Source organism: Delphinus delphis, chromosome 10, assembly GCF_949987515.2.
Source record: "Delphinus delphis chromosome 10, mDelDel1.2, whole genome shotgun sequence".
In the NCBI taxonomy this organism is placed as follows: Eukaryota; Metazoa; Chordata; class Mammalia; order Artiodactyla; family Delphinidae; genus Delphinus; species Delphinus delphis.
In genome coordinates, this window is record NC_082692.2 from 38,813,390 (window position 1) to 38,840,168 (window position 26,779).

The 26,779-nt window shown below is 36.9% G+C and overlaps 1 protein-coding gene across 10 annotated transcripts in view; it reads left to right on the plus strand.

Annotated features, from left to right (window-relative positions):
- Positions 1-26,779, plus strand: part of FKBP5 (FKBP prolyl isomerase 5) — a 98,822-nt gene that overhangs the window by 52,916 nt on the left and 19,127 nt on the right. For all 10 annotated transcript variants that reach the window (XM_060021944.1, XM_060021942.1, XM_060021939.1 and 7 more), the window contains 3 exons: positions 9,837-9,979; positions 10,931-11,045; positions 26,274-26,430. In XM_060021944.1, coding sequence (XP_059877927.1) covers positions 9,837-9,979; positions 10,931-11,045; positions 26,274-26,430 — 415 coding nt within the window. The remainder of the gene's footprint in view (positions 1-9,836; positions 9,980-10,930; positions 11,046-26,273; positions 26,431-26,779) is intronic.

Below are 26,779 nucleotides of genomic sequence, written 5' to 3' on the forward strand. Positions count from 1 at the left end.
AGAAGTTGAAATAAGAATGACTCAGGATTTTCAAGTATACTTCCACAACAGGGGTTCTGTTCTTTCCCTTTCCCTGTCTGCAGCAAATATGTTATCACTAAAATTGTGAAGGGATGGGTTTGGGGGCTGAAAGAATTGTATCTACCTCTGTTCTTATAAGTAAATCCAAGGACACTAAAGCTTCACCCCTTCCCCATCTACCCCTATAAAGGTCTGGTGATTTCTGATAAAAGGCTACTTCAGTGAAGTGGTTTTTCGTGCTCTTCGTATATGACTACCATGGTTGGGAATTATGAAGATAAAAATCCTCTCTCTTATATTCTTCCCCCAGGTTTGAGAAGAGAAACCAGTCATTTTGCATTTTTCACATACCTATACTTCTCTCTTACTATTGAGATTAAACCATAATGAAGTAAATATCAGTGATCTGCCTTTAACGTTAATCTTACCTTATTAGATGCATGATGACCCATGATTATTGGTAAAAACATCTTTTAATTTAGCAGTCATTAGCATATTGGAGTAAAAGAGAGAAAGTATATGTTGAAAGACTAATGGCTAATACTTTTTAAGTACTTATAGTGCCAGGCAAAGGGCTTAATGCATTATCTCATTTAATCCTCACACCAATCCTATTATTACTTTATAGATTTTTTTGTACAATTTATTTAGTATAGTTTAGGTGACAGTCATAGTAACATCTGTGTATAAGACTGAGTTTTTTATTGAGGTACTATTTACATATAATAAAACTTAACCCTTTTAAAGGGTATATAGCTTGATGAATTTGGGTAATAGTTGTGTAACCACCACCACAGTCAAAATATAGAACAGTTTCCTCACCCTAAAAAGTTTTCTTATGGACCCGGGGCCATGGAATCACTAATCTGACTTCTGTTACTATAGTTTTGCCTTTTCCAAAAGTTCATATAAATGGAATCATATGTCATCTTTGGCATTTGACTTCTTTCACTTAGCATAACGATTTTGAGATTCATGCATGTTGAATTGCCAAGTAGCATTTTACAAGTATGGAAACACCACAATTTGTTCATCCATTCAAAAAATCGGACATTGGGGTTGTTTCCATATGGGGGCTATTATGAATAATGTAATGAACATTCATACACCTGTCTTTGTGTGGCTATGTTGGATAAATTTATTTTGGGGTAAATACCTGGGAGTGGACTTGTTGATCATATGGTAAAACATATGTTTAACTTTATAAGTTAATACCATACTGTTTTTTCAAAGTGGCTGTACCATTTTGCATTCTCACCAGCAGTGTTTGAGAGTTTGTTTTTCACATGCTTGTCAACCATTAGTACTATCAGTCTTTTTAACTTTAGCCATTTTAATGGGTGTGAAATGGTATCTCATTTTGGTTTTCAGTTGCATTTCCCTGGTAACTAGTCACATTGAGGGTATCTTTTCTTGTGCTTAGTGGACATTTGTATATTTTCTTTTGTGAAGTATCTGTTCAAATCTTTTGCCCATTAAAAAAAAACCAACAATCTACTCAACAAGACAAGCACTTAATCAGATGTGTATTTTGCAAGTATGTTCTCCCAGTCTCTAGCTTGCCTTTTCATTTTCTTAATTGATCTTTCAAAGAACAAAAGTTTTTAATTTTGATGAAGTCCACTTTACCAATTTTTTAAAAATGTTTTAGGTACCTACTATGACCATTTTAGTTTTGGTTTGCTTTGGTTTTTTTGTTTACCTATGAGGAAACTAAGGTACAGAGGGAGATTAAGTAATTAGCCCAAAGTTAATACGGTAAAGGGGCAGAGCCAGAATTCAAGGCAGGCAGTGTCTTTCAAGTTATGTTAGATCTTAAGGTTTAAAACTAGCCTAAACACTAGGTATAGAAACAAAGTAGGTGCTGGTCCAGCGGAATTTACTGAGTGCCTGCTGTACACCAGACATTTTTCTTACAGGAATGATGTAGTTAATGAGGTTTATCAAAAGCAAAATTATTGCTATTACATGCTTGGTATTGTGGGCCTAATTCCTATTTTTAAAGTTTTATTTTTATTTGAAGTGTATTTTTTTTCACATATTTTAGGCCTTGACAACGTTTTACAAGTAGTAAAATACACTTACCAGTAATGGGTAACCATGCAGCCAGCTGCTTGTGGGTTGTGGTTTAACCATGTGTTCCCTTTAAATTTCTATTGATACTCTTGCTCCACCATAAATATATTCTTAACATCTGGTAACTTTTTTTTTTAACCTGCAGTTTAGGAGCACTCAGGATTCAGAAAGAAGGCTTTTAGGCCAAAATATTTAATATTCCTAACCCTCCCCAAAAATGTGAGCCAGAAAGACAGCAAACTTTCAGAAAGTACTTTCTTTGGCTTTACCTGGTACTTTCTAATAGAGTAAGAATGATTCCAGTTTCATCGCCGAGTGGATATTAAGGAGAAGCTAATTTAGGCAGGGGTGAGAGCAGACTGGGAGAAGCTAACACATTTCTAACTCCATTTAAATTAGATACTGCAGCACGGACCGTGTTCCTTTATTGAGTATAGTATTGTGGTTTTAAGTTCTTTGGGAAATAAAAAATAATCAAGACATGACTCCTGCCTTCAGGTATCTAGCAGTTTAGCCTGGCAGAGTTGATCATTAAGGTTGTCCCAGCACAGATTATTTTCACCCCGTTTTTGAAATGATAAGCCATGACGGTGGGGAGAGATCATCTGGTGATCAGTTTTCTTAGTAATTTAATAGAGAAATGGCAAAAATAGAATGTAACATAAGACATATGAACACTTTAAAAGAATCTTAACATATAAACGAGTTTGTTGAATTCATAATCAGATACTTTTGGTAGGGAATAGGGATGATTATCAGAGCCCTTTTATAAGACATTTAAAAATAAGACTAAATAAAATTTATAAGAGGAAAAAATACACAGGAAAAACTTTGCTTTATCTAGCATAGAAAGAAAGACAATGTCAATATTATCAATGGTTTCAAATGCAAACATGCATTTAAAGGTTAGATAGTCGATAATTTTATCAAGGATGCCAAGACTGTTTATTGAGGAAAGGACAGTCTTTTCAACAAACGATGCTAGGAAAACTAGATATTCACATGCAAAAGAATGAAGTTAGACCCTTACTTTACATCACATACAAAAATTAACTCGAAATGGATCAAAGATATATATGACTTAAAACTGTATTTTCTTAGAAGAAAACTTGGAGGCAAAGCTTCTTGACATTAGATTTGGCAATGATTTCTCGGATGTGACACCAACAGCAAGGCAACAAAAGTAAAAACTACATAAATTGGACTACATCAGAATTAAAAACTGTGCATCAAAGAATACAATAATGGAGTGAAAAGGCAGCCTAAAGAATGGGAGGAAATATTTGCAAATCATGTATGTGACAAGGGGTTAATATCCAGAATATATAAAGAACTCCTATAATCCAACAACCAGAAAACCTCAAATAACCTGCTTATAAAATGGACAATGGACTTAAATAGACATTTCCCTAAAGAAGATATACAAAAGGACTACAAGCATATGAAACGATGCTCTACATCACTAAATCATTAGGGAAATACAAATCAAAACCACAGTGAGAGGGACTTCCCTGGTGGTCCAGTGGTTAAGACTCTGCACTCCCAATGCAGGGGCCATGGGTTTGATCCCTGGTCAGGGAACTAAGATCCTGCATGCCGTGTGGCACAGCCAAAAAAAAAATTTAACAATATTGCCTCACACCATCAGGTAATATTTTAAAAAAAAGAAAAAGAAATTTGCAAGTGTTAGCAAGTTGTGGAGAAATTGAAACCCCCGTGCACTGTTGGTGGGAATGTAAAATAGTGTAGCCACTATGGAAAACAGTATGGTAGTTCCTCAAACAATTAAAAATAGAGTTAACCTATGATCCAGCAATTCCACTTCTCCGTATATACCAGGGTCCTAATGAGATATGTGTACACCCATATTTGTAGCATTATTCATTATAGCTGAAAGGTGGAAGCCACCCAAATGTTTGTCTATAGACAAATGGATAAACAAAATGTCTTATGTACATACAATGGTATATTTCTATAAAGGAGTATTATTCACATGGGACAAAACTGATGAACCTCGAGGACATTACACTAAGTGAAATAAACCAGTCACAAATAGACAAGTACTGCATGATTCCACTTACATCTAGAGAAATGTAGAGTAATCAAATTCATAAAAACAAAGTAGAATAAAATTCTTGCCGGAGCTTGGGACAGGAGGAAAAGAAGAGTAGCTTAATAAGTAGACCTCTAGTGTTGCAAGATGAAAAGTTCTGGACATTGGTTGCACAACAGTGTGAACATACTTAACTGTGCACTTAACAGTTGAAATGGTCATTTTTATGTATTTTACCACAATTTAAAAAATTTTTAATCAATAAAAAAGAATGTTCTAAAATGGTCACTATAGTCTATTATAAGTGAAAGTATTCAGTGATTAATTTAAAATGTTATATTTTAAAACGTGTTGCATGATATTTTAATAGACTTTATTTTTTTAGAGCAGTTCTAGGTTCACAGCAAAAATTGAGCGGAAGGTACAGAGATTTCCCGTGTACCCCCTGCCCCGCCATGTGCATAGCCTCCCCCTCTTATCAGCACCCCCTCCAGGATGGTGCACTTGTTACAGTTGATGAACCTACAATGAGCCTATAAAATTTGATTTTGATTTTCTTAATCAGAAAAAATTATATAATATTCTTCAGAGAGAAGAAAAATACAGTGCATTGCTTTTATACTGGGCTTTGTACACTTTTAACGTTTCACTTCCCTATAGTTAGGTATATATAAAAAGCATTTACACTTAAAGATAGATACATTATATATTTGTGTAAATATATATTCTTTTTTTTTAATAAATATATATTCTTATTTCAGATTTTGTTACTAATGGAATAGGACTACTGAAGTTGATAAATTGTGTTTGAGCCAGTAAAATTGAAGTCTAGAACAAGTGGAAGAATAAATTGCGTTTATATATTCTTGGTGTATTATACCTACAGTTAAGACCCTAAAGATCAAAAGATCCCAAAGATCAAGAATCTTAAAAATGTTTATGCTTTGACCCAGTAATTCTACTTCTAGGAATTGAATCTAAGGAAATACGGTAGAAGCTTGCTTAACCAACTCCAGACTAACTGCTGCTCTCCATTCTACTTGTAAATACACTGAGTGACACCGCTAGTTTCATATTCTTCACTGTGGCACTGCACTATGCTTCAGCCAGTTGAGTGAGCCTTGTCAATGCCCTCCACCCGCAGACCACTAGGAACACAACTATAGTGAACAAGTTGGGTTTATTACTCGTAGGGAGGTAGACTGCACACCATGGGAAACTGGAGGTGTCTCAGAGTGTTCAGAAGGTCTTTTTATAGGATTTGGACTTGTATTAGGTGATTTGGGGAAGAGTTTAAGGAAGAAGGGATTTGCTCTGGATTGGATATTGTTGGGATGCAGGTGATTCTTTGGGTATCTTAGTAAATCTTATCTAGGAGGAGGGCTGACTGGAGTGAGACTAAAGCTACACCTGTAGAGAAGCAGAAGTCACTCATGTCACCAGGAGAGGGGGATGTTTGGTATTTTGTAGGTTGCACAGGGACCTTGTTTTTTGTCCATGCTCAGACAAAATTTTGAAGTGTTCTTGTTTTGTCTCACTTTTTCATGGTCTCAGAGTGACCTTGTCTGACGTTGATGTTTTGTGAGATTGTTATGTCCAACAGGAGAATAACATGGCTTGGCTGTGTGCCCCAGTCCAGCTTCAGAATCACCAAGGCCCAGCTGTAAGTGTCGGGCAGTTTCCAGACATTAGGGTGTGCTTTTTTCTTCCTCAGACTCTTATTAAGAATCAGTCTAAACTTGTTTATATCCATTGTCCTTTTTGTAATTATATAAGTTCATTAGATAGTATATAAAACTCTGAAATTAGTGAAATAAGAAATGGGACTTATTTCTTTGAAAACTAAGTTGAACATCTTTGGAAAGACTTATTAAAGTGAATTGCTAAAAGCCTTTTTTTAAATAGCTATTGAGGGACTTCCCTGGTGGTCCAGTGGCTAAGACTCCAAGCGTCCGATGCAGGTGACCTGGGTTTGATCCCTGGTCAGGGAACTAGATCTCACATGCTGCAACTAAGAGTTCACATGCCGCAACTAAAAGATCCTGCATGCCACAACTAAGACCCAGGGCAGTCAAATAAATAAATAAATATCTTTTAAAAAATGGCAGTTGCGGGCTTCCCTGGTGGCGCAGTGGTTGGGAGTCCGCCTGCCGATGCAGGGGACATGGGTTCGTGCCCTGGTCCGGGAAGATCCCACATGCTGCGGAGCGGCTGGGCCCGTGAGCCATGGCCGCTGAGCCTGCGCGTCCGGAGCCTGTGCTCCGCAACGGGAGAGGCCACAACAGTGAGAGGCCCGCGTACCGCAAAAGAAAGAAAGAAAGAAATAAGTAAAAAAAAAAAAAAAAAAAAATGGCAGTTGCATTAGGGGTGGGTAAACGCTAGGTGAAATAAGTAGGCCATTCAGAACACATTTTTGCCAGAAGGATTCCACATACTGATTGCTTTTTACAAGTGTCTTCTACTTCTTACTTCACTTTAAAGAAATCCATGTTGTAAGTTGCAAATGATATGCCATAAGTGTGATTTATATAGTAAAGATGATATAGAACTCTTATCACTTGTCACACGCAGACAAGGCCTTGGACTTCTATCACAGGATTAGTGAATTAATATACTTTGATAGGTTTTAAGTTTAAAAAAAGTTTGAGGTTGTATATGTTCATTTTTATGATTCCTCACTTAAAGCAACATTTTAAATTAACCTACAACCATAGTCCTAATGTGTCAGGTAAGAGGCTTTCATTATGCAAAAAAAAAAAAATCATGTGAAGATTTAGGTGCAGAGTTGTTTATTGCAACTTAATAAGAGTAAAAAAAAAAGCAATTTAAATATTTATTAGTGGGAGTAATGAAATTATGACATATTTAAAAGATGAAATAGTAAATAGCATATAGTTATTAAAAGTCATGTTTTCAGGTATTTTAACAAGAAAAATGCTCATATAATGTGAAATGCAGAGTAGGCTACAAAACCAAATAAACTATGATCAGAATTTTAAGAATGTATATATAAAAAATTTAATATGTAAACAAAGTATACATACACAATTGGAAGAAAACGAGCCAAGAAATTGACAGTTTACCCCAGATGCTGAAATTTCAGAGGTTTTTTATTCTCTGTGCTTTTATATACTTTCCAACTGTTCTATAATGAGTATGTATTATTATTTTTTAAATCAGGGGGAAGTGCTTTTTAAGAAAAGAGGCCCAAGATTGGCAATTTTAGAAATATACCTGTGTTCATATCAGTCTGGCTCTTTGCTCAGCGTGTTTCCTTCAGTGTCTAAAGCTCAGTGTTTAAAAGAAGCTTTAATGTTCCTGAATGAGAAGAAGAGCCAAAGGCATAGGCATGATTTATTCAGCTTGAGGCTCCTGTGGATTTAATAGCCAGGCTGACGTTTCCAACTTCTAAGGCCTAGCATAGGCATCATCTGTGAAGTAAGCTTTTGCTGACTGTTCCAACCCCACCCCAAGGCAAAAGCCCCTGTTTGTACTCTTATGTTAGTGTTCACCATGCTTAAAAAAATCAGGGCAGGTATCTTTCTGCTCCACTAGCCATACTACATTGCATGTTTCTTGGAAGGAAGAAGAGAACAGCCACCTTTGTATTTCTAGTACCTAGACAGACCTTTGCTCCTCAGTAATTGGCTGAATGCCTTGAACAAATGTACAGTAGTAACCCCATAGTATAAAGATTTCCTGAAAGAGGGTGTAAGGTATTTGTCTTAAAATATCGGAGCTGAGAGTAAAAAAAAAAATTGTTCTAAATGGCCCACGCTAAAGCCATTGCAGTCTTTGAAGAGCATCAGTGACAGTAGAGCAGCCTGTCAACAGCAGACTTTACATTTCTTCTGATGATTCTAGACTGTTTTCACATTGGAACCGTGTGTGGGCATATAAATTGGTGTAGCCCTTTTGGAAGGGCAGTTGGGCAATATCTATCAAATGGAAAGTGCACATCACCTTTGCACTTCCAGGAATTTACCTTCCAAATATACTTGCACAAAATAGGCAAACATAAGGGACAAAAATTCTTATTAGAGTACTGTTGGCAATGTATCTCAATAGTAGAGTGACTGCAATATTATGAAGCCACTGAGAATGAAGTAGGTCAGTATGTATTTACAATGATGGTAACTGTCCTTTATTAAATACATATTATATGCCAGGCACTTGACATATTTTATCTAATAATTCTTGTAACAACTATATGGCAGGTACTATTATTATCTACATTTTGCAGATGAGGAAACTTGCACAAGGTCACACAACTAATATGGGGCCGACCTGGTATTCTAATTTAGTCAGTCTGAAGTTAAAGCAGGCTGCACATCTAACCCCTAAAACGCATATCCTATCTGCTGATGGATAAAGATATGTATATACACGTAAATGAATAAATTTTAAACATTATATATTTATTTATAACATATTTCTATATAATTAAAATATATATCTATGTAATGAGAAAACAGTTCAGAACTGAATGTATAGTATGCTGTCATTTGTGTTTTAAATTTTTTAAAAGCGACAGCACACAGTGGATGGGTACAAAAAAAACATAACAGTGGCTTCTTTTAAGGAGGGAATGGATGACCTTTTACCTTTCACTTATATCTTTCTCTCATGTGTGTTTTAATAATTGGCATGTATACCTTATATACACTTTTAACTAAAATAAGTGTATCTGATATTTTGAAAAGTTGTAATGCCTAAGACTAAGCTGAAGTCATGAGTCACAAATGCTTTGTCCATATCTACTTACATACCTTAGTATAGGGTTCCCCTTATTCTAATCATCCTTACTCTAATCCTAACCTCAGTTCTCAGTTCAAGATAATAGCTCTCTTCAAAATTCACCTTCTCTGGAGTTCATTGCTTATTACCTGATCTCACTTTGAATACTTAAGTCTTTGACATAGCACCCCAAATGTATATATTATCCCTTGAAATTTTGTACATTTTCTGTTGTTTCCCAAAGGATTTGGGACTGCTTATTGTAAGATACAATTACAATTATGTGGGTTAATATAGTTCTACAGCCGAGCAGTAAGCTTTGTTCCCTGGAAGTAGGAAAAAAAAAATTCTGAGTTCTGCACTTCTTGTGATTTGGCAAAAAAGGACACATATCATTCTGTTTTTTTTAGAAAAACAAAACCCACTTTTTTTCTTACTCTAAATTTTGAGAAGAAATCTGTTTCATGGGCCTTTTTATACAATTTATACTTTTCCGGTTTCTTGTTTGTTGTTTTTGTCTGCCCAACTAAATTATAAGCTTTCTTAGGACAAATTCCATTTTCTATACTATTTTTGTTCCATTTCTGCCTAGAAAACACGCACTTATTCTTATGGTTGAAATTATAAATTAAGCAACAACTGCATGCAGCCCAGCCACATTTCAAAGATGATGTTACTGCCACTTTTCAAAGACTTAGTCTTTGAGTAGTTTAAAAACTGATACTACTTTCATCCTTCTCAGCAGAGAATCTTCTCTGATAGCCCTCAAAAAAAAAAAAATCACAATTTATTTCTTAGCGTATAGGTCTTACTGAGGGTTTTTTTAGCCCCTACTTCCTAGCTGAATAGTATGTAAGGAATTGGAAATTTGTTTGAACTTTTGTTTCGTGACAATTAAGTCTTTTAAAATATGGCTTATAGCTTTCAACCACTTTTTCCTTTCTCCTAGGCCAAGTTATCAAGGCATGGGACATTGGGGTGGCTACCATGAAGAAAGGAGAGATCTGTCATTTACTGTGCAAACCAGAATATGCATATGGCTCGGCTGGCAGTCTCCCCAAAATTCCCTCGAATGCAACTCTCTTTTTTGAGGCAAGTATGTGTGTGATGTTGCCTTGTTAGCATCTGCTCTACTATAGTGCTGGCTCCAAAGCAACAGGCAGTGGAACAAGGAGCTGAGCTTGCTATTGAGAATCAGATCCAACTTATTTATTTTGGAGCTTGGCTTCTTGAATTGTTTCCCACAAACCCAAGGGATGTGTGCCAGTGCTTTCTTAGAAACGTGTCTCTGGCAGAAAACGGTCATATCCAAATAAACAAAAGACAACAGGCTTAGAAATAAAGGTTCTGGTCAGTGGTGTGAGTTATGACATACTCAAACCTGATCAGAAGACAGGATGGAAATGTGGGAGATACATGTTGAAATATACCTAAAGCTATAAAGCAAGTTGTAAAGCTATTTTCATATTACAGAGGTTTATAAATGTCACAGATCTCACTTCCTCATTAGAAGCGGTAGATGGTGATAAAATGGTATTCATTGTGTTGAATTATACATATTTGGCCATACCTAATTAAAAAATTAAAGAGGGGAAATGCCTAAAACATTGTAACTAGGTAAAATACACCTTTAGTTGGTTGTAGGCCTGATTCATAAGATTTAGTCTTAATTTTAAGAAGGGCATCCATGAATCTGGGGAGAAAAAGTGGTGGCCTCTAGAGTCAGACAAAATAGTCTGGGCCAGCACTGTGTCACTCTGGCGTTCTGCCCACAAGGCAGTTTTCCTAGTATTTCCTGTCTGTCTTTGCACTGCAGCCCCACAGGATGTAGTCCTAGACATTATCATTACATGAAGTTTCTTTCCAGGTATGGAAAAGTGCAGTGTTCTTTTTTCCCTACTTTTCCAATAATTAAGAAGCACAGGTAAATATAAAACAGAGTTTTATTTTGTAAAATGAAAGGAGAGTGGTTGCCTTTGCCTTTAAGTATGTTAAATTGGCTTTTTTGGTCCGTTCTCAGTCAGATCCCTTTTTCCTTTCTAGATTGAGCTTCTTGATTTCAAAGGAGAGGACTTATTTGAAGATGGAGGTATTATCCGAAGAATCAAACGGAAAGGAGAAGGGTATTCAAACCCAAACGAAGGAGCGACAGTAGAAAGTAAGTACTGCTGTGAGAGGGAACTTGTCCTTAAAAGTTGGGTTCCAATTATGTGGATGAAATGGAGATTTTGTTTTAAAAAATCTGTTTATGAAAATAAATATATTGAATATATATCTCTTAATAGTTTTAAATTCAACATTTATTTAAAAGTGACTTCATTTAGTAAATATTCATTCAACCTGTGTGTGCCAAGAACTGTACCAGCCTCTTCAAACTCAAAACAATGAGTAAAAGGTAAGCCCATCCATCAATGAATTCTTGGTCTGTGGACTCCTTGGTGTGCCAACAGTTATATCAGTTGCCTTATATATTATTTATTTATTTCTCACAATAACCTTTTGAGCTATGATTAATTATCCCTAGGTGAGAAAAGTGAGTTCAGAGAAGTTATGTAAATTACCCAAGGTTACAGAGTTACCAAATAGAGTAGTAGATTGTAATGCCCATCAGGGCATCAAACCCATTTCACTGGCTGTCATTAAGATAAAAAACAGTTCATCATTTTAGTTAGATCAAAACAGGAGAATAGTTTTTTCTGTTCTGTGTCAGGAGACCTGGGTTCAAGCTCTGCTTTGTCATTTATTGAGTGACCTGAAGCTATTCCATTTTCTTCATTTGCTAATAAGTTGGATATAAGGACAGGGCTGAGGACTGGGTTAACTGAGCACCCGTCCACCCTCCCAGAGGGAGGTGTACACACATTGTGTGTACACTACTTGTTACTTTATATTCTAATCAGCATCTGCCCATTTCCCTAGTGTACAGTGAGTGCTGGAGGACCAGAATCTTTCTTCATCTTTTTGTTTCCAGCATCACCTACAGAGCCTTACACACATTTGTTGTTCAGTAAATGCTTTCTGCATGGATAAATGTTTGCAAGATGGCATTTACTGAGTTGAAGTACTTCAAAAAAGACAGTAGTGAGAAAACAAATACTTCCATTTAAAAAAATCAAGGGAGGGCTTCCCTGGTGGCGCAGTGGTTGGGGTCTACCTGCCAATGCAGGGGACGCGGGTTCAATCCCTGGTCCGGGAGAGCAACTGGGCCCGTGTGCCACGGCGAGGAGTGGCCCCCTCTTGCCACAGCTGGAGGGGACCCGTGTGCAGCAGCGGGGATCCGATGCAGCCAAAGATGAATAAATAGAACAAATAAATTAAAAAAAAAATTTTTTTTTAAGTTATTTAAAAAAAAAGTCAAGGGAATTCCCTGGTGGTCCAACGGTTAGGACTCGGCACTTTTACTGCTATGGCCCGGGTTCAGTCCCTGGTTGGGGAACTAAGATTTTGTAAGCCGCGTGGCGCAGACAAAAAAACTTTTTAAATTTTAAAAAGAAAGAAATGCTTCCCTTAAAAAAATAAAATCACTGGGTTTCCCTGGTGGCGCAGTGGTTAAGAATCTGCCTGCCAGTGCAGAGGACACGGGTTCCAACCCTGGTTCAGGAAGTTCCCACATGCTGCAGAGCAACTAAGCCAGTGTGCCACAACTACTGAGCCTGCGCTCTAGAAGCCGCGAGCCACAACTACTGAAGCCCACACACGTAGAGCTGGTGCTCTGCAACAAGAGAAGCCACTACAATGAGAAGCCTGCGTACTGCAATGGAGAGTAGCCCCCACTCACCACAACTAGAGAAAGCCTGCATGCAGCAACAAAGACCCAACACAGCCAAAGATAAATAAAATAAAAAGAATTTTTAAAAAAATCAAATTACTAAAGAAGGATGGCAGCGTGAACTATTGATATTATCAATATAAAAGGCCTAAAGATTTCATTTTTAAAATGTAAACTAGAATAGTTGATTTTCTCATCTTTAATGTTGCGTGTTGAACCACAACATTATTTTACATTCTACTTTGAATGCATGTTTCTTTTCCACGAGTCTGGCAAATTAGTTCAAATTTAGTTTTTTTTTAATTGGAAAGTTATAAATAGTATTACTGTTCTGTTGTAGTTAAAGTGTTTAGATAGTTATCACTCTTGATAAGTTTTAGAATAAATGAAGAAGAGCTCAGGTGTATAGTGTTGGAGAAATACCTGGACCAGGAGCTGGAAGATAGGGTTCAGGCTTTGGCCCACTCTAACTAGACGTTGCCTTTCTGGCATCAGCTTCTTTCCTGTCCAGTGACGCAGGGGTAGACTCCTTAATTTCTAAGGTCCTACTAGCCCGAAAAATTCCTGATAGAATTCTAAATGTTTATGAAAGTTATAGGAATGATAGAAAATTCTCCTCAATATATTAACAAGAACTTAAAAATCTTGTCTATAACATGTATTTTAAATTTTTATTATGAAAAATTTCAAACATATACAGAAGTAGAGGGTTTTTTCCCCCTGTGATACAGTGACTCCCCAGATTTAACAAGTTATATATTTTAAAATTGGAGGTTTTCGTCAACTAAATTAAAAGGAAAAACTTCCCAGTTATAGGCAATACCACAAAACTACCACTGTAGAGTTAACTTTGGAGCAGGCTAAATTAAATCAAATCTTGCTTTTGGTAATATTTTCAATTGGAGTCATTTTTTTAACTTTTCATTTTGAAATAATTTTTGACTTCTGGAAAAATTGCAGAACTAGTACAGAGAATTTCCTTATATGCTTCACCCAGCTTCCCCTAATGTTGACATCTTACTTAACCACAGTACTTTTATCAAAATCAGGAAATTAACATTGATTCAGTGCTATTAACTATTCTACAAATCTTACTTGAATTTCACCTGTTGCCACGCTGATGTCCTTTTTCAAGTCCACCATCAAATTCAGGATCCAACATTGTAATTTAGTTGTCATGTCTCTTTGTCTCCCCCAATCTGTGACAGCTGATCAGTCTTTGTGTTTTTCATGACTTTTAACACTTTTGAAGTTAAAGTTAAATAATTGAAGGCCAATTATTGTAGAATATCCCTTAATTTGGGTTGGTTTGATGTTTTCCCCTGATTAGATTGAGGCTATGCATATTTGGAAAAATACATAAGTGATGTGCCCATCTCAGTTCATCATTATCAGGAAGTACATGACATTGATGTCTCATTACTGTTGATGTTAACTTGGGCCACTTGGTTAAGGTGGGGTCTGCCATGTTTCTCCACTGTAAAGTTACTATTTTTCTCTCTCTAGTTACTAAGTATCTCATTGGGAAGGAAATACTTGGAAACTATTCAGATAACCTCTTTTACATCACACCTTCACACACTAATTTTAGCATCCATGAATGACTTTTGTATGCAACAGTTATTACTGTGGTATTTGCCTAATGGTTATTTTTCTATGTCCACTGTTTCTTCTACATTTAATTAGAATTCTGCTGTAAGGAAGAGCTGCCTCTTCTCCCCTGTTTATTCAGTCGTTTATTTATATCAGTATTGACCCATGGATGTCATTTTATTCTGTAGGTTATTATTCATTACTATTCGTATTTATTTTGTTGCTCAGATTGTCCTAGATTTGGCCATTGGAAGCTCCTTCAACTTGGCTCTTTGGTCCTTTCAACATTGTTTCTTGAGCACTTTCTTACTTATGACACCACTAGATGCTTAGGGCTTATTTGGTAATTTTCCTGCCCCCGGTCTGGAATCAGCCATTCCTCCAAGGAGCTGATTCCTTTTACTGGAGAATGGTATTTAGAAATGAAGATCTGGGTGCTAGGTATACTCATGCTATGGAATGTTATTGCTTCTAGAACCTCTTAACAGAGCTAGAAAATACATATATCTCGACATGCATATATACACATTCTATGTGTACTTCTGTATCAGTCTGTATATATATATTAAAAACTATGAGTACATACTGACACTTTCAATTTCAGCCCACCACAGTTTTGTTTTAGCCTCCTCTCTTTGCTTCTTTGAAATTGCTTTCTCCAACAGTGAGAAACCTGGCTCTCATTATTCACAGTGTATTTATTTATTTGCTCAATCATGGTATATACAGAAAGTAGTTTCAGAATTGCTAACCCATACCCCTGTGAAAAACAAATTTCCTGGGACTTCCCTGGTGGTCCAGTGGGTAAGACTCCATGCTCCCAGTGCAGGGGGCCTGGGTTCGACCCCTGGTCGGGGAACTAGATCCTGCATGCATGCTGCAACTAAGAGTCTGCATGCTGCAACAAAGATCCTGCATGCCGCAACTAAGACCCAGCGCAGCCTAAATAAATAAATAAATATTTTAAAAAATATTTTTTCCTAAGTAGGAAATATCTGAGTGTACTTCCTTTTGTCATTAGCCTATAGCATACATTGAAAACACTGTTTTCCAACTTAGGTTAGTTCTTTCATCCTCATTCCCTTCAGTATGGTTATGTTATTCATTTGTAATACAGTTAAGTTCATTTGTTGTATTTACCTTCCATTGGGGTTCCCCCCACACTCTGGTAGGTTTTAATTATTTGGTTTTTTTGGTGTATGAAACATTACCATGATTTTAGATGATACAAAAAGATATACTCAGAAGTGTTATTCCCCCCCTCATCCCTACTAACCTGTTCCCATTTCCTCATTATTTCCACTCTGTTCCTTCCTACCTCCTATAGGTAACAATCTCATTAGTTCCTCGTTTATTATTGTATTTTTTTGCAGAAGTGAGCAGATACATGTATTTTTATGTCCCCTTTTTGTGTGAAGGATAATATACTATGAATAGAATTTTTAATATATGTGAATAATCCTTTATATATATATTTTTTCTGTTTCTAAATGTATTAAGAAAGGGCAATGACTAATTTTTTTGTCTCTCATCTTGTTAGATTGTACTTTCCTGGGAAATTTGAGAGTAAATGGTTTATTCTTACTTTTTCTCCCAAAAGCCCTTTTTGGTTTTCTGGAACAAATCAATTTTATAAAACTTTATTGTATTGTCACTTATCAAGGTTAAGGTGTCCTGCTTTCCCTCTTTAAAACCAGTTAGCTCTGTGTGGGAGGAGGACAGAAGGTTGACTCAAAAGTGGTCTCTGTCAGAAGCCAAGATCACCTTGTTCCTTTTGAAGTCTACTCAGTCTTCACTTTACTGGTTTGCCTTTTTTTGGTACCATCACCCATATACTATTAGATTCAAAACCAAGTAGAAATCCTAGAACTAAAGCCAGTTCCACAGTGAAAGAAAAACTATAGACAGTGATCATCCATTATGATATGTCATTATAGATACACAAGAGTGACCAAGTTTCTGTCATTTCTGTGTAAAGGTACAGTGAATAGCCGGGGGAGGGGGCACACAGGCTTTGGAAGTGATAGATGTGAATTTCGAATCTTGGAATCACTACTTGATATTTTTATGACTTTAGACAAGTTACTTAATCACCTTGAGCATACAGTTTTCTCATCTGTAAAATGGGAATAATAATCTTTTACCCCCACAGATTGTTGTGACAGTTAAGGGAAGAAAGGTGCCTAATACATGGTAGACACTTAGTTTCTTTTTTCTATAAATAAATAAATTTATTTCTCTAAATAAATTTATTTCTCTAAATAAATGTTTATATCATTTATTTTGCATCCTTTAAATAGATTTAAGGAAATAAACTTCTCTTTCTCTTATATTCTACAGCCTGTCCATCAGCAAATTATTTTGTCTCTACCAGGGTTGACCTAGAACCCATGATCAGTTTGTCTTCAGTAACAGTCTTAAAAATAATTATATATCTTCTTAGTAATGTTACCTAAATCATATTTCTCCAGGATTTTTGCTGGTTTGTTTTCTGAAGAACAAAGTTGTGGACTGAATCAAAAGGCTTTTATTGAATTGTGATCTTTTGCTTCCTTTTAATAATTTCTTTGGGGAAGAGAGAATTTACATTAGTTTGACAGAATTTATTCTTTCTCAAAGAAATTGTGATTTTTACTCCGTCAGGATCCTAATGCTTGCAAATCAATTTTTAGATTCTGTTCCAGTATGCTTTATGTCAATTAAGATGACCATCTTGTAATTTTTATTCAGTGTTGTCCTTTTTCCATTAAAAAAAAGTCACTGTGTTCTAAGGTACTCTAATTGACATTATCATGATGACTGATACTTTAGTCATCATACTTTAGCTTCATTGCCTGTAGTGGTTACATTGTTACTTTTAAGCTTTGCTTTCTTAGAAAAGCCAATCTGACATAAGGCTCTGAATAGCTACCAGCTCCTCTTCCCCCAACTCCCATCTCTCACATCTTCTGAGTTAACTTCCGTGCTTGGAGTAGGCACATCAAAATGCTAGCTGTGTGTGACTCTCTTGCCTCACAGTGCTTTCAGCCACATCAATGCAAAGAATGCAGACAATCGGGAGTATTTTCAAATGTGAAAATTTCAACAGAGTGATCTGCAGGGATTCAAGTTGTTGGAGTACCCTTCCCTCTGCAAATCCCACTGAAATGAGAGATGGGGAGGGGAGGGGTGGAGAATGATTTCAAAAAAAAGAGGAAGAAATCCGTATTAGTGGTGGAAAATAGGAAGACTACAAGAAGTGGATCAGAAAGTATGGAGAATTTCTGGAATACGTAAAGTAGATAAAATTGGACTGATGGAAACTAGACTCAGGAAACCCAACCCACAACAGGTGTAGAGAAGACCTCTGCAGAGGTACATACTGTTCGTCTCAACAAGCTTGGGAAGAACTCCAAGCTTAGTCAGCTGGTGCAAGGGAGCCAAGGCAGGCTATGGGGTAATCATCAGGGTTGTTATAAAACAATATGGAACAGCTGGGCTAGTAAGCCTGTAGTGTAGTGGTTCTCAACTTTGGCTGAATTTAGAATTACTTGGGGAGCTTTTAAAATTCTGATGCCCAGGTCTCAGCCCAGACCAGTTAAATAAGAATAGCAAATCTCAAAGGATGGAACTCCAGGCACAAGTATTTAAAAAACAAAAAACACCCCTGGTGATTCTAGTTTGCAGCCAAGGATTGAGAATTACTACTCGAGAATTACTACTCTAGGGCCTGGCTGTGACTTTTGCTCCCAAGCTAAAGCCAGTAAGGCCCAATTTCTAAAGTAAAGTAGGGATCTGCCTCAGAAGGCTCCGTGTGTTAGGACTTGGACTACAGAATGAGAACATAAGTATCTTTGAGCTTTTAAAACAGATTTGAAGGGGAAAAAAGTGAAAGCAGCTCTGCACAACAGTAAATAAGCAGAAGTGTTTCGCTCCTGAAGTAAAACTTTTTCCTACATCACCAGTGGAAAAAGGTGTCCCCAGCCTTCCTGTGCACATGATGCTCAGCATGTAGTAAATGCTCAATAAATATCTTTGGGATCTTCACCCAGAGATCTGCATGATCAGCCCACTCCTCTTGCGAAAAGGCCTACCATGGAAGTATATCCAATGGCTTAGAAAAACTGTGTCAGGTAACTAAAATCACTTGATCTTTCTGAATCCTTCCTTTTAAAGCATGACCAAACAATACAGAATCATCAGCAAATACCACGAAATGGAAGCACTGAGGTGGACTAAGAAGAAATAGAAGAGAACTTTCAAAATACTAATTAGTATCTTCAGAGATATTTAACAGGATATTAAATTCATGAGTCAGAAAAATCAGCTTCTCTGAAAAAGGAAAAGATAAGAAAGTATCTGGGGGGCTTCCCTGGTGGCGCAGTGGTTGAGAGTCCGCCTGCCGATGCAGGAGACACGGGTTCGTGCCCCGGTCTGGGAAGATCCCACGTGCCGCGGAGCGGCTAGGCCCATGAGCCATGGCCGCTGAGCCTGCACGTCTGGAGCCTGTGCTCCGCAACGGGAGAGGCCGCAACAGTGAGAGGCCCGCGTACCGCAAAAAAAAAAAAGAAAAAAAGAAAGTATCTGGAAATTAAGAATATGATTATCAAAATTGGAACTCTGAGGAAGGTTTGAAAAGCAAAATGGACAGTGCCAGAATCTTGAATTAGTGATACAAAAGATAGTGAAGAATATCTCAGAACACAGAGGGGGAAAAAAAAAACACCAAAGAGATGAAAAGTGAAAGAAAAATTAGAAGACTGGGATAATCAAGGATAGATGATATGTATCTAACCAAACGTGTAATGGAAGAAGGTTTCCTAGAGAAAGAAGAATTTTTTCTTAAGAATTTACCTCACACACAGTTTTTTTTGTTTTCTTTTTTTTTTTTGGCTGCATCGGGTTTTCGTTGCTGTGCCTGGGCTTTCTCTAGTTGCGGCAAGCAGGGACTACTCTTCGTTTTGGTTCGTGGGCTTCTGATTGGGGTGGCTTCTCTCGTTGCGGAGCACAGCTCTAGGCACACGGGCTTCAGTAGTTGTGGCATGCAGGCTCAGTAGTTGTGGCTGGCGGGCTGTAGAGCACAGGTTCAGTAGCTGTGGTGCATGGGCTTAGTTGCTCCATGGCACGTGGGATCTTCCCAGACCAGTGTCCTGCACGTTGGCAGGCAGATTCCTAACCACTACACCACCAGGGAAGCCCCAAGACAGAAGAATCTTAAGATTGAAAGGGCCAGTTGATGGTGGCACACAGGAGTAAGGAGTGCTTTTTCACCTAGATACATCCTGGTGAGATTTCCCTTTCCTTCCTCCCTCCCTTCCTTCCTATTGAAGTATAATAGACTTAAAATATCATTAGTTTCAGGTATACAACATAATGATTCAGTATTTTTATACATTAACAAAATGATCACCATGATAAGTCTAGTTACCATCTGTCACCTTACAAAGTTATTACAGTATTACTGACAATATTCCCTATGCTGTACATTACATCCCCAGACATTTATTTTCTAACAAAATTTGTACCTCTTTATCTCCCTCACCTATTTCACTCATCCCTCTACTCCTCTCTCATCCTCCTGTTTGTTTCTGTATCTAACTCTGTTTCTGTTTTATTTGTTCATTTGTTTTTTTAGATTTACATGTAAGTGAAATCATGGGGTATTTGTCTTTGTCTGACTTATTTCACTTAGCATAAATACCCTCTAAGTCCATCTGTGTTTTTGCAAGTGGCAAGATTTCATTCTTTTTTTTATGGCTGAGTAATATTCCATTGTATATATATCTGGTGAAATTTCTTAATTCCATAACTTAAAAGAAAATTTTGAACTCTTCCAGGGAGAAATAAGCTATGTGCAAAGGAATGAGAATCAGAATGACATCAGACTTCTTATTTGTGACACTAAATACTAAAAGACAGTGCTTTGAGCATTGTCTGTAACTGAATATTTTAAACCTAAATTTCTATCCTCAGCCAAGTTATCACTTAACTATGAGAACAAAATTAACTTTGGAGTATGCAGACTTGTGCCCTTTTTGAAAAAAATACTATAGGATATTCTAAAACATCACAAAAAATAAAGCCAAGAAGTGAAGACTCAAGGCATAAGAAACATTAGTGAGCATAAAAGTAATTTCCATAACATGACAGCTGAATTTGGATCTCTGAAATGGTAGAACTATAATGTTAAAATAATAATTGTTTAACAGTATGGAGCTACGGTAATTAACAAAATGAGGTGCAAATGGGAAATGAAGAGGGGAAGCAAATGGTCTAAGAAGGTTTTCTTATTCAAGGAGATATTATGCTGATTAGTCCACATTGATAAATATGTATATGTGTGTATGTATGTGTGTGTATATATACACATCTATGTGTGTATGTGTGTATATATATATACACACATACTGTTGAATGATTTGTTTAAAATTTAACGTTAGGTACTAGTAAGAATAGGATGTAGAACTTCCAAGGGACCGTGCATGGAGTGGGGAAGTAAAGGAACGAGGAAAGGTTGATCAATTTAGTAAAAGTAATAAAGGAAGAATAACAAGAAAACATTATGTAGGAAATCAAAAATAAGATTGTAGGAGTAAAATCAATCATGTCAGTGATTACAAAAAATATGAATGAGCTAAAGTCACCTATTAAAGGCAGAAATTCTTATAAGGTTAACACAGTGATGACAACAAAATCTAGCTATGTGTTCTTTATAAATAAAACACCAAAAACCAAAATGGTCCAAAATTGAAAATAGAGGAAAGATTTCATGTATGACCATGTTGAAATCTGATAGAGCTATGAGGGTTTTTTGGGTTTTGTTTGTTTTTCACATGCTTTTGAAGTATTTATGAATGTCCTGGCAAATTTTGTCCAGTAAGAGAGAGCAGATTCTTGAAACCATTTTATTATATATTTTCACAAAATAATGTAGTATGGTACTTGGGTCTAAAATGGATAGTGTTTATTCTTTCATATATTTTGGATTTATATAGCTCCTTCTAAAAAGGTATCTTCAAGTCTTCGGGTAGAGTAAAATCTTAGTAGAAAATAATCTTTTTGTTATTAAGAAATTAAGCCAGTGGACCATTGATTTTGGAATAGTATTAAAAAACAAAACTCCATATCAGTAAAGAATTTAAATAACTCTTGGCATTTATTAAAAATAGGAGTACTAACATATTCAAAAGGGAAAATTCCTATAAATGAGTGAAAATGACTACCATTTTCCTTAATGCCCTGTTTTCAGATTAATCATTAAATAAATATTTACTTTCTGGCCCTGAACTGTGTGTTGTACACACAGTTGTACACACTGTGAGGTACAAAATAAGATATTGCCTTTGCCTACTTTGAATTTTATTCATACTTTGACAGCTCTCTCTGTGGAGCGATCAAGTGGTTTCTTATACCAAGTTCTAAAACATGTTTAATCTGGTATAATTTACCACTAATTGCAGGAAAATAATCATAGCTAATATTCATTGAGTTCATCTCTGTCTGTCCACACATAACACAGTATTTTCACATAGTAGCCACCCTGACATTAAATGAATGCATGCCAGATATTGGGCTAAAATCTTTAATTCAATACCTAATTTAATACTCTCAACAATTAGGAGTTAGCTGACATTATTTCCCCTGTTCTATAGATGAAGAAACTGAGCTTCAGATAATTGAAATGACCTTGCCCAAAGCCACAGTTGTTAAGTGACAGAATGGGACTGGAATCCAGTCTGGTGTAAAGAGGAGAGTGGTGAGGATTTGTATTGGTATAGAATTTATTGCTGTGTGCATGCTTCCTGTTTAGACTAAGGCATATAACCATTTGCATAAATGTTACTCTGTTCAAGTAGCCAGGTTCCACACCTGCCCTCAGCATCTGTCCCCTCAGTGCCATGAGCAATCTTCCAGTGGTATTTGTTCATCATAGTACAAAATGGTACAGAGGACAGGAGGCAGTTTGGGGGAAATTTGACCACCATGACTGAGGGGAAGAGTTTCTCTTCTAATCAGTGATTAATATGCCTCTCCTGATTTTAGAAATCCATCTCTGGATTTGCCTTTTTCAGGGGGTCATTAAGATCCCACTGTCTCTTGGATGCTTTGCTCTGTTAGGCAGGAGATGCAGGCAGAGAGAAACTCCCTTGGCATGAATTAGGCAGCAGAGAAAACCCTTGCCGAGTGGGAGTAACCTGTCACAACCTGGTTTTCTCTGGCTAAATGACCAGTCTTGTCTAGTCGTAATGCCATTACAACATTCCCATTCAGATCCCCATGACCCAGTAATTGTTTTGGGAATGAGTGCAAAGCTATCAGACACCAACTACTATAATTAGAAAAGGGAAAAACAGACACTTACCAGAGCTAACGTCTTTAGGCTGGAGCGTTTACAGCACTTTTTTGGGGGGGTTATGGAGCCTCTTTCTCAGTTTTGCTTCCTAAAATACAAACTATACAGTTTTCGGGTTCTTGCATTCCAGTTTTTTTCCTTACTGCAGTGCACTCTTTCCTTTTCCCCCCTATTTTAATCGGAGTACAAATTGCTGTCAGCACATCGAGTTCATGTGCCAGCCACTTTCAGAACAGGGTGTTCTGTGCTCTTCAAAACAAAATTGCTCTAGGGCAGTAAGAGAACAATAAGTCAGAGCTCCAGTTTAAGTGATGTTTTGCAGCAGACTGGGCTCACTTGATGTGGTTACACTCGGATTGCGCAGCAAGGCTTGGTAATTTGGTTCGGTTTGACTTCGTGGGGTTTGGAGGACCTCCCCCCTTTAAGTTACGTAGACTTTAAGTCAAGAGAAAATGTTGTCCCTTTTTAACTTGTGTATTTCTTTCTCTTCCGAAAAAAACCCTAAGTAGAAGCATCCTGTATGTACTTTTATTCTCTTTGGGCACGTCATAGATCATTTACTTCCCGTAAATCATGCTGGTTGGAATTAGCAACAGACCTCCTGAGCCCTAGAGGCCAAGCTCCCAGTGAGTCATGATGGTTATTATTAAATATTTATTAAATGAGTTTTTGCACTAAGCGATACAAGGTCAAAAGCAACCACAGGTCTTCCACAGCCAGAGCTGCCATGGTTTTCTTTGGTAACAATTATCGAGACAATTAAAAAAAAAATTGGATCTATAGGAGCCAGGCATGTCTGCATCTGTCACCATGATGGAGGTCCCTGCTGCGGCAGTCGGCTCCAAGGTGGGGAGGAGTTCTTGTCAGCTGTCATAGAACTTGTCACACCAGTGTTCCAATTTTAGAAACCAGTTAATCTAGCGAGAGTGTTTGCTACTTGTAGATGTAAAGAATCAATGGACTATACTCCCTGAGGCTGTGATACCTCCTCTTGCTCTGACATTCCAGATAATGTCAGCATTAAAAGGTTTTATATATACATGTAAAGACTGCTGCGTGTGTGCACGCACGCATGCGTATCAGTTTATCAATTTAAGATTCTATGGTACTGTAGGTAGTGCTTATTCAGGTTCAACTTCAAAGAGATTTAATAGAAAAAAAAGATTGGTCCATATATAAGGTAGTAAGTACTTATAAAAGTTATTGCAAATGTTTCCCTATTAGGTGGCCAAAAACATTGGTTCTACCATATATTGTTTCTCTTAGAGAGACCGGCTGCAGTGAACATTTTTTTTTTTTGCTTTCTTAATTATGCCTTCATTATACTTTGACTTGAACTTTTTTTTTTTGCTTGCTTGCTTGACTTATCTTTCCCAACATGTTTATTAGTAGCCAGTCTTTTCTTTCCCTAATATGAAGGGTTATCACATGTAAAGAGAACTTCTGAAATTATTTATATAATTTTAATATCAAGTATATGCATCAAGCTGAAAAACCAGCCTAGGAAACTGACACACAGGCAGGAATCCTTCACAGAGTCTCTGGATTTCCTGTTTTGAAAACACATTCAAACTTGATCAACCAAAAACCACAACGAATGTACTGATAGTTTCCTCCCCCACTAAATGTACTCTCCATCAGGGAGGAAACACTTCTAACAATAAACCTCACTCAAAAAGATCTGTCAACTAAGTTGTGAGCTACTAGGATAATAAATCTCAATGCTTGAGATATTCTATAATATGTGGGCCGAAACTCACTTTGCTCAGCAAATCTTTTCTCATGAAAAGTGTCATCACATTAGTCTAAATTAAATTTCTTGGGCAGATTTAAAGATATTTAAGAACACAAATTTTCAAACTCTCAAATTCTTTAGAGACACCAGCTTTTACTCCAGTAAAAAATATCTTAAGCCTAGGATTCCTTGCAGAACCTCTCTAGTGTGTATGTATTTGAAAATAATAAAGTTGAATTTATTTTGAAACTATTTCCAATTCAAAAGAACTTTCACTGTGCTGCAAGCTAAGCTGTATTTTATCTAGAACATTCCAAAAGTGAGTTAATAGAAAGTCATGTGCATTTATGAGTATGGGACATAGAACAAAATTTCTGTATGCCAGCTCCACCCTGAGAGCCAGTCTAGCTCTTGCCCCTGTTTAGAAGGTCTGACTCGAGAGTCAGGCCTTCTCTAGTTTGGCCCAAGCGTCTTCGACTCCACCCTATGTCTGCAACGGGAACAAATCGGGATGGTATTAATCCTAGTGACTTAGAAAACGGTAGAGAACTTCAAAGCATAAATGTCCATGTGACATTTCTGCCCCTAGTGTCTATGCCACTGCTGTTTACTCTTCAGGGTTTCTCTCATTTCCTAGGCCTGGGCTAAAGGTAACCTGATGAAATGATTAACTACAGGAATTAGCTTTGAAGCTGGTTTCTGGTCTACATTGAGAGTTATATTACTGGGCCATAGAATCGTAGAATTTTAGAGCTTCAAAGGACCTTTGAGATCAAGTAGTTCAAAAGTAGAGTAAGTTGGAATTGAATTTGGAAAATAATTGTCTCCTGGAACGAATGTAACAGAACAAGTGATTTTTATCTCTAAAGCAAGTTATTGATCTAAAATAGATCAACCAGTCTCAGAAAAGAAGCATTTTAGGAATTCCTTACATTTGAATCAAGGCCATTATATTACAGAAGTAGGAATAAAAAATTTTCTTATGAAAGACAAATTATTACATTGCTTGTCGACTGTTGTGCTGTCATACAAGCCATCCATTTTTCTGACTGAATGAAAGACCTAAGTGGAAAGGAATGAATATCCGTAATATTAAACATAGTTGGAAAGTTTCAAAGAATTTATCCCAGAAGAAAAAGTCTAACTAACCAAGAGAAAAATATATATCTGTATGTGTTTTCCTATTTTATATGAACATAAAAGCCCCTTATCGAATGTGAAATTACCCTGGGAATGAGCTGAGTTTGAGTGCAATGAGGAAGTAGACCCTGAGAAATTGACCTCTTCACTTAACATTTCAGACGAGGGGGTTGAGTAATTTGATTTGTCGAGTTATAGGAGACTATTGATTCCTTCACATTTTACATTTTTTACTGCACTAAGGGATTACAGATATGTTAGTTATTGATGATGTTGCCTTTGGCCTTTTCATTTTTATTCAGACATATTTGTGAATGAGATTAAAACTCTTAAAGAAAAAAAAAAAGAGCTTCTATATTCAGTTAACCCTTTAATATCACTGGGGAAATAGCCATTCGGTTGTTTTTCAACCCAAGCATCCGAAGCCAAGATGCAGTTATAAATGTTTAAGCCTTTGTATACTTGATATTAAGTTTGTGGCATTTTGATAATTACCTATTAAATAATCTAGTATTTCTTGTCTTGTGTTATAGGTGAGGAAACCTCTGTCATATAGTAGGTTTAAGTTAAACCTGTGTTTCCACTTTATTATCCTCTAAGCTATCTTACTGATGTAGTTATCAGTAATTATAAGTTTAAACTTAAAACAGAAAGAAATATGATTGCTCTTAAATTTCCAGACTGGGTAGACTAAGCTTCAACAAGACATACCACGTATGTCTCTAGATGAAATGAGGAAGGGGAACTACTCATTTATCAGGTCCCTGAATTAGTCACGAAGAGCAGCTCTGTTGACTGTCCTTCTCCTCTCCCTCAGTCCACCTGGAAGGCCGCTGTGGTGGAAGGATGTTTGATTGCAGAGATGTGGGGTTCATAGTTGGCGAAGGAGAAGACCACGACATTCCAATCGGAATTGACAAAGCCCTGGAGAAAATGCAGCGTGAGGAACAATGTATTTTGTATCTTGGACCACGGTAAGCAGCATACCAGTTCAGTACACAGTGAAGTTATCTAAAGAACAGGGATACACTTGCTTTTTCAATCAACCTTTTGCTATTTTCAGTGAAGTTAAGGCCAACAGTGGAAACAATTAATTAAATCAGGCTACAGTTAGTCACAGAGTGAGTTAATGGGCCTTATAATATTACAGACATTTGTAAGCCTATTCACTTGATTCATGTGTGTTCAGGGTAGGACTGACAGGCAAGTTTTGCTTTTCTGTTTGTTTTGCCTGCCATATTGCCAAGACAGGAAGCTGTTGGCCCTTCTCACGTGATTCTCTTGCCCCTTCTCTCCTTTTCCTCTAAATTAGGCAGGAGGCAG